The sequence below is a fragment of the Nansenia antarctica genome (genome assembly GCF_963989245.1).
Source record: "Nansenia antarctica genome assembly, chromosome: 6".
Lineage (NCBI taxonomy): Eukaryota > Metazoa > Chordata > Actinopteri > Argentiniformes > Microstomatidae > Nansenia > Nansenia antarctica.
In genome coordinates this window covers 13,480,145-13,489,064 of record NC_137676.1, presented here as the reverse complement: position 1 = coordinate 13,489,064, position 8,920 = coordinate 13,480,145, and the positions used below count along the sequence as shown (strand labels likewise).

The 8,920-nt window shown below is 46.8% G+C and overlaps 1 protein-coding gene across 1 annotated transcript; it reads left to right on the top strand.

The window, feature by feature from the left end:
* The first annotated feature begins 935 nt into the window (after positions 1 to 935).
* On the top strand, positions 936 to 8,603 carry aar2 (AAR2 splicing factor). Its single transcript, XM_080533570.1, has 4 exons — positions 936 to 1,000; positions 1,444 to 2,292; positions 6,715 to 6,944; positions 7,520 to 8,603. The coding sequence occupies exons 2-4, from the start codon at positions 1,530 to 1,532 to the stop codon at positions 7,685 to 7,687; spliced, it is 1,161 nt and encodes a 386-aa protein (XP_080389696.1). The 5' UTR covers positions 936 to 1,000; positions 1,444 to 1,529; the 3' UTR covers positions 7,688 to 8,603.
* Positions 8,604 to 8,920: the final 317 nt, after the last annotated feature.

Here is an 8,920-nt window from a genome sequence, read left to right as displayed (position 1 = left end):
CAAGCTCATTTATGCACTGAAACACTGTTGGCAGAAGCTTCAGAGCGTGTACACGCCCGCAAAATAAATGGAATAATAATTATAATCCAACAGTTAGTAGTGACACAGCAAAAGAGTTGAGTTGTAAACACGAGATAAAAAAGTTTGCAACAAGAAAAATATGACGCATTTAATGTACCATCATTAGTAAAAAAAAAAAAAAAATGCATTTACAGATAGTTCACTCTTCCATTAGTTCTCATTGGTTGTGTGGAGTGAAACTATAACCGTTTCAGCATACAGCACAATATCAGGCAAGGTGCTCTTCTTTTGTCTGTAAAGTATATAGTCTCATTACAAACCGACCACAGATAAGCTAGAGCTCATCCTAGATACTCGTTAACAATGTTCTGAGCCTTACTTTGCAATGCAATGGACTAATGCTCAGGGGAGGCTGGTGGAGGTAGACATGGGAGGATGGGCTCATCCTCATTCCATTTCATTTCATTATAATGAGCCCGATTTCTACCTCCACCAGCCTCTATTGGTAACACTCTAGTACATACACTCACATACAGTCTGTTTTTAATAATCCATAGATATTATATTTAATCAGAAATACTACTTCACTTGGTGCTGTTCTTTGACAATTGTATTTTTTATACAGGACACCTGCCATATCATAAAATAAATAATACTCTTTTTCAAATGACTCTGTGTGTTGTTAGATGGTGAGAATAATGACTAGCTATGAAGCACTTGTTTGTTTTCTTATTCTTTTTAAAATGATTGCATTTGAAATGCAACCATGAACCAAAACACCCATAATATGACTCCTGGACAACCATTGAGATCATCCAAAGCAGACGTTACGCTCCGAGGTGCATAGCTGCCTTTCCTTTCCGGAACGTTTCTCATGGGTTGTGTGTTTCTATGGGGGCAACAATTCCGTAGCACAACTTCGTTGACATGAAACGTTGTGGTGATGTGAACGTGTGAACCATATCAACACAACTTTCTGGTAAGTAATGATCATCTTTCCAATGTCATGTTATTATGAGTTGTGAATACCTTATACGCCCTGATAGAGATCAGTTGGAAACGTTTTTATTGTTAGCATTTGAACAATGTCACAGCTAAGCAGTAGCGAACTCCGACAGCATCATGGGTTGTAGCGCCATACTAAACATACCAAATCACTGACTTATATTATATTATAGCGTCTTTTAACGGGGCCAAGGAACGCTTGAAACATGAGCTTACTTAGTACTCATTTCCAAACAGTCTTGGGTAATTGTACAACCACTCACTTGCAATAGTTTGCCAGCCAGTCGTCAAGCTTAGCAAGCAGAGCTGTCACAAAACAAACCAAACAGAGCAGATGTGTGTCACAGCACGTGTATTGTCTTGATATTAAAGTCAACCTTGCTAGCTCCCCTTTTCATTTGCCTCTAATACATACAGGTGATGTACAGTTCAGTACGCTTCTGAGGTTGCCCAGGCTGACAAGAAGGACCAAAGGTGCGGCTTCCATCAGTTCCTCTGCAGACATGGCATCTGTGGAGATGGATCCAGAGGTGGCGCAGGGCTTGTTCGAGGAGGGGGCCACTCTGGTGCTGCTGGGGGTCCCTGAGGGCACGGAGCTGGGCATCGACTACAAGAGCTGGCATGTGGGGCCTCGCTTCCGGGGGGTGAAGATGATCCCCCCGGGCCTCCACTTCCTCCACTACTGCTCCTCCAACGCGCCCAGCCAGGGGGGTGAGACGGGCCCCAAGATGGGTCTCTTCCTCACCCTCAAGCCCCGCGAGATCCTGCTGGCTCACTGGGACCCCAAAGAGGAGGACCTGGACTTCTCCGCTTCCGAGAACGACGAGGAGGTGAGCCGCGTGCGGGCCGGCCTGCGGGACTTGGACCCTTTCCTGGGACCCTACCCGTACGAGGTGCTGCGTAAGTGGGTGTCCATGACGGACCGTGTGACCCAGGAGGTAGCCAGCGGGCTGCAGCCTCTCTCTGGGCGTGTGTGTGCGTTCAGTGATGTGATCCCCGAGGTCCAGCTCACACACACCAAGGACCGGGAGGAGCAGAACCTTCCCAGGAACGATACAGAGTGCCAGAGCATGAGAGAGGGTCTGGAGAGGCTTCCGCGGATGAAGCCGAGGGAGGGGACGGAGCTGCGCTTCTCTCCCATCCCGAAGCAGACCTACCCCCCTGGGGCGACCCCAGCTCAGATCACCCAGTGCAGCCTGGACACCAGCTATGCCTTGGAGAGCCTGTTGGAGAAACACTACGCGCAGCAACCACTCAATGTACTGGGTGAGTGAGTGTGTGTGTGTGTGTGTGTGTGTGTGTGTGTGTGTGTGTGTGTGTGTGTGTGTGTGTGTGTGTGTCTGTGTGTCTGTGTGTCTGTGTGTGTGTGTATGTGTGTGTCTGTGACTCTGTGTCTGTGTCTGTGTGTGTCTGTGTCTGTGTCTGTGTCTGACTGTGTCTGACTGTGTGTGTGTGTGTGTGTGTGTGTGTGTGTGTGTGTGTGTGTGTGTGTGTGTGTGTGTGTGTGTGTGTGTGTGTGGGTGGCTGGAGGCTTTTGTCAGATTATGTTTTGACTTTGTTGTGTCACCTTTTTTGGGCCATTATCCAGGTCTCTTACCGCTGCCCATCAAAAAAAAGTTGGCTTTTTTTCTTCCCTGAATATTAATGTTGACTAATATTCTGTGTTATATCATTTAAAAAGCATGTCACTGAATGCCAAATAATGGATTTGATTTAACTGGGCAGTTGGAATATCATTATCATTAGTTTACCAGAGAGCAGAAAAGCCATGTGAATGTGAATAAAAATGCTGTTTATGAGTGTTAAACAAACTCAGACAACATCAGAGAATACAAACAGACTGTTTTATGATGCTAATATTTATGAATTTTTTATTGGACTTTGTTAACAAAGTTCCAAAGTTCAGAGCACTGCGCTCTGGGAGCGCTCAGAGATGGGTGCTCTGACAGAAAATACGGTTTGCCCGAGCGAACTGACCGTTCGTGCATTAAGCAGACAGAGTAGTGGTTTCTTATAGCAACAAAAGACGCTGCCAGCTGTTCGGAGTGCTTATGTGTTAGTTTCCAGGGCATCACATGAGGAGCAACATATCACTAAAAAGCAATCGTATATTATAGTTTGTAAACGTTAAGACGAACACATCGCAATGCTAACCTCAGAATGGCACTAGGGATAACATCCACAACAACACTTAACAGTAATACATTTATGTAATATACTGTGATGAACCTGCGAGGGGAGGGGACATTCGTAGCTGATTTCTCCAGGTTAGATTATTGGTAAGCGACAGAGAACTTTCCGGACTGGTTTATTACAATACGAACGCTTTTTTGAGATAGGTTGTTCCTGCTGTGATGTTCTGGTATGGTGGTATGGTATTAGCACTCATTTTAACTAAATTAAATAAGCTGTATTGAAAGGAAGCGAACGCATAAGCGCAGAGGGTAGTGTGTATACGCGGGGAGGGAGTATTTGGCACGACAGGCTTACGTCACCGGCGGGGACATGGACTGAGTATCAAAACTAACATAAGAAATATTCTCTCTCGCTTATAGCCAACAATTACAATGAGCCTACAAACTGAAACATATGTCACTCAAGCATAGCCTACAAGGAAAACACTCATAGAAATTAAACAAAACCGTAAATTAAACAACACCTTATCGCTGTTAGATGAGCAACACAAATTAAATAACCTATTCCTCATAAATCTTCGCCAACTGGCTAAATCCAAAGACAATCAACTATTTACAGTTATATAGCCTATTCCACTCCTATCCGTGTTCATTTGCGGGTGCTATGCAAGAAAAGGATGGCAAGGGTTGAAACATGACATTACAGATGGGATGAACCGGGGTTCTTTCTATCGTAGACTAGCATAGTATTGCAATTTCTGCACTGTACATGAACTGTCAAAATTCTTCTAATGCAGCTTACCCAGACACATTGGAAACTATCAAAAGCTCTGCCTTTGCTAGCTGAGTTTTTAGCTTCATCTTCTTGATGACACTCTCACTTTAAAAAAAATGTGGGCGCTGCGCTACGTGTGTCTGCATCACAGAGCCCGGCCAAGTTCAGAACACTGCGCTCTGGGAGCGCTCAGAGATGGGCGCTCTGACTGAAAAGACGGTTTGTCCGAGCGAACTGACCGTTCGTGCATTTACGAACGTACCCGTAATAACACTGCTGACAGCTGTTTTTCATGAGAAAAATACTTTATGCGTGAACGCCCCCCAAGAACACCTCAACGCCCCCCTTTAAAAAATATTTGTTCCAGCGCCCCCCGATGTTGTCTGAACGCCCCCGTTGAGAAACGATGGACTATATCAAGTTCTGCGAGGAGAGCATCGTCCCCATTAAAAAGGTACGGTGCTTTCCTAACAACAAGCCGTGGATAAATGGGAACATCAAGAACCTTCTGAAAAGGAAGAGGAGGCTGTTTAAGGCAGGGGACACTGAGGGAGCCAGGGCCACTCAGAAGGAGGTGAAGAAGGAGCTGAGAGCAGCCAAAGAGGAATACAGGAGGAAATTGGAGGGCGGGCTAGTGGCCCACAGCTCAAAGGAGGTGTGGAAGGGTTTCAAGAAGATCACGGGCCACAAGCAGCCACATACTGTGGTGGAGGGGACCCGAGAGCAGGCGGATGACCTGAACTGCTTCTTTAACAGGTTTGACCAACCATCCCCCTGTCACCCCCCACAGCCCCCGACCCTCTCCTCCCCTCTCCAATGTACCGCACCCCTGGCAACAGTAGCCCCCACTCCCCCTGACCCCCTCACACCCCAGCAGCAATTGCCTCCCCTTACCAACACCAGGAGCCAGGGAGCATGCTTCACACCTGGAGACACCGGTACTCACAGCTTTATAACATCTGAGCAGGTGAGAAGGCAGCTCTCCAGGGTGAATGTGAACAAGTCCAGAGGTCCAGACAACATCAACCCCAGGGTTCTGAAGGTGTGTGCTGGAGAGCTGGCGGACACATTCCAACATCTCTTCAGTCTATCTCTAAGACTGAGGAGGGTGCCACAGCTCTGGAAGACCTCTTGCATCGTCCCAGTGCCAAAGAAGGGACGGCCCAGCACCCCAAACGACTACAGACCTGTCGCCCTGACACCACAGGTCATGAAGATCCTGGAGAGGCTAGTGCTGCAACACCTTAAGCCCCAGGTGAAGGACTTCCTGGACCCCCGGCAGTTTGCATACCAGGAGAGCATGGGGGTGGAGGATGCCATCACTTACATGCTGCACAGGGCCTACACACACCTGGAGAGGCCACAGAGCATGGTGAGGACCATGTTCTTCGACTTCTCCAGTGCATTTAACACTATCAAGCCATCACTGCTGGCTGACAAACTAGCAGTGATGTGTGTGGAGGACTCCCTGACGGCTTGGATCCACAACTACCTCACAGACAGGCGTCAGTATGTGAGACTGCAGGGCTGTCAGTCTGAGGTGGTGGTGTGCAACACCGGTGCCCCCCAGGGAACTGTTCTGTCACCCTTTCTCTTCACCCTGTATACCTCCGACTTCCAGTTTAGCTCCGACCAGTGCCACCTGCAGAAGTTTTCGGATGACTCCTCTATCGTCGGTTACATCACAGATGACAGGGATGAGGAGTACAGGGCCCTGGTGGAGAGCTTTGTGCAGTGGTGCGACACCAACTACCTTTTGCTTAACACCAGCAAAACAAAGGAGTTGGTGGTGGATTTTAGGAGGAAGAGAAGGACCCCAGCCCCCATCACCATCAAGGGGGTGGAAGTCGAGAGGGTGGACTCCTACAGGTACCTGGGAGTACAAATTAATAACAAACTGGACTGGACTGACAACACCGAGGCTCTTCTCAGGAAAGGGCAGAGCAGACTGTTTTTCCTGAGAAGGCTGAGGTCTTTCGGTGTCTGCAACAAGCTGCTGCAAATGTTTTATCAGTCGGTGGTTGCCAGCGTTCTGTTCTTCGCCGTGGCCTGCTGGGGTGGAAACATCTGTGCCAGGGATGCTGCGAAGCTAAACAAACTGGTGAAGAAGGCCAGCTCTGTGGTGGGGACCGGGCTGGACAGCCTAGAGGTGGTGGCAGAACAGAGGATGGGGAAAAAACTGGCGGCCATGCTGGCCAATCCCTCCCACCCGATGTACTGCGAGCTGGCGGGGATGAGGAGCAAGTTCAGCCACAGATTTGTTCTCCCCCGTCAAAGTACAAAAAGATTTGGACAGTCCTTTGTTCCAGCTGCACTCCGACTCTACAACCAGGCCCTGCAGGGTGGGGGAGACCTGGAGCTGGAACTTTTGGAACTTTTTACTTATTGAGCCTGCACTGTTTTATGTATTTTATTGAATGTTTTCTGTTTTCTGTATTGAATGTTTTCTGCCCTAACTGAGCTGTTTGACAACAAAATTTCCCCATTGGGGACAATAAAGGTTTTCAATCAATCAATCAATCAATCAATCGAATAGAGGGTCAGAGAACCTGTGCTTATGCCAGGTAGGACAGAGGGCTGCCTCAGTCACCATAAAGCCATTTAATGTGCCACCTGACTGGCCTGTGCCACACTTTATGGTTAACTGTCTCTGTCTGTCTGTCTGTCTGTCTCTCTGTCTGTCTCTCCCTCCCCTTTCCCTACCCCCCCCCCCCCCTCTCTCTCTCTCTCTCTCTCTGTCATACTCTCCCCCCCCTTATCCCCATCTCCCTCTTCCAGGCGAGCTGCAGTTTGCATTTGTGTGTTTCATCATCGGGAACGTGTATGAGGGCTTTGAGCACTGGAAGCGTCTGCTGGCTCTGCTGTGTCGGTCTGAGGAGGCGATGCGTCAGCGGCGGGACCTCTACCTGGGCCTCATTGCTGTGCTCTACCACCAGCTGGGAGAAATCCCTCCAGACTTCTTTGTGGACATCGTGTCCCAGGACAACTTCCTCACGTCCACGTTGCAGGTGCGATTACAGGAAGAGAATCATACTTTTTACAATTATATATAGTTCAATATCTCAACAGCTCCTCTGTATATAAATAAATTAAAAAACATATAATTTAGATTATATTTGTATACAATATTTACCAATTGCTGGTCAGCTTTTCTAACCTCTAGGCTACTTGCCGCCTCCTGTTAGACTCTCGAGTAAGTATAGAGGCCAGCCCAGTATGTATAGAGGCTAGACCAGTATGTATAGAGGCTAGACCAGTATGTATAGAGGCTAGACCAGTATGTATAGAGGCCAGCCCAGTATAGAGACTAGACCAGTGTGTATAGAGACTAGACCAGTACAGGCTAGACCAGTGTGTATACAAGGCTTTCTTTTCTTTTCTTTTTTTTTTCTGCATTTCTGCTTTTACTGGGATGGAGACAGTAGAGATTGACAGGAAAGATGGGTGAGAGAGAGGAGGGAAGACATGCAGGATAGGTCGATGGCCTAACCCTCTGTGTTCCTGGCAGATAACCCCCATCTCTAACCCTCTGTGTTCCTGGCCTTGCTCCCTCTCTAACCCTCTGTTCCCGGCCTTGCTTCAGGACTTCTTCCAGTTCGCCGGCGGACCCGGGATGGACAGCACTCTGCGGAAGAGGGCGGAGAAGTTCAAGGCCCACCTGACCAAGAAGTTCCGCTGGGACTTTGAGGCGGACCTGGACGACTGTGCTCCCGTGGTGGTGGAGCTGCCTGAGGGAGTCACGATGGACTGAGCCTGCTCTGGACCTCCAGGGATGGCGACACTGCTGGAACCGGGTCAAAGACAGGACGGAACTGGACCTCGGTGCCCAGCAGGCCACCTGCAAGATGGTTGTGTGAAGATGGAACAGGATGGGCGATAGCAGGAGTCATGTTCCTGAGTCTGCTGAGTGGACATTTACCTCATCACAAGAGGCTGACCATAGTCCAAGCTGTATTCTAACTTTAACAAGGCCAGTTGGCTCATTGTTGTAGCTGTGATGAGGCTATAAGCATGCTTATGTGTTACTGCCCAGGTGTCTCAACATCACTAGATCACTAAAGTAATCCATGAAACCCAGTGAAATATTTGTAAACATTGAAATGTTTGTCACAAGAAGTCTTTCTGCCAGTCTTATTGAGCAGTGGGAAAATAAGCATATCATTTTCCTGAAATCCATCTCTGATGTCCAACCTCACCAGCGCCCCCTGGTGGAAATTGGGTTCAAGCAGTCACTGACCATGAGTAAGGTGTTTTGTTACCTCCCTCTGTCTGAATATTACATTCTAATGTGAAAAAGAGTAGATTCTGAATTAAAGGTCAGTTTTTCTTTGAAGAAGTGTGAACTTTTGTCAGTAATTTTTAATGAGCTGTTTTTTTTTTTCATTAAACAAAACGCCTTGTGTAAACAATTGATTTTGAGCATATTGTATGAATTCTCTGCCTTGGTTAAGACTTTGCCATTGAATTTTTTTTATGTATTTTCAAACATTAGGGTAGGCTACTTGCATAACAATTATTATATGATAGGAGCTTGAATGTAGTATAATATTCACCCAGTAATATTGCTCACTCTATGGTCAAGGGTAAAACCTCTTTTTCCAACCTTCCCAAATGTCCCTCTACCTTTCTCACTCTTCCCCAACCACTTTAACCGGACATTCACTTTGATTAAACAACTTAACTTTTGATATCAATTGAGCTTCTTTGTGTTGTTTGTTCCACATTAAAACGGTTTTGTGACAGTTGATAAAGAAATGTAATGAGCAGGAATAGCTATCTGGACATATGAATCATTGGTATTATGTTTCTATTTCATAAACAAAAAAGCATTAAAATAAACAATTTAAACTGTTTAAAATATGATTTGTATTTTAAACAGTTCAAGATTAAATTGTAAGTTTTCGTCCACTAGATGGTGCCCCTGGTGCTCTTGTCTCTACTACTATAGCATAAGGCTATTCCATTCATTCATTCATTCATACCC

Excerpts from the sequence above, each read along its gene's own strand:
- aar2 (XM_080533570.1), top strand. The coding sequence starts at position 1,530 with ATGGCATCTGTGGAGATGGATCCAGAGGTGGCGCAGGGCTTGTTCGAG. Across the intron at positions 2,293-6,714 it reads GCAACCACTCAATGTACTGG|GCGAGCTGCAGTTTGCATTT; the intron begins GTGAGTGAGTGT and ends TCCCTCTTCCAG. Across the intron at positions 6,945-7,519 it reads TCCTCACGTCCACGTTGCAG|GACTTCTTCCAGTTCGCCGG; the intron begins GTGCGATTACAG and ends GCCTTGCTTCAG.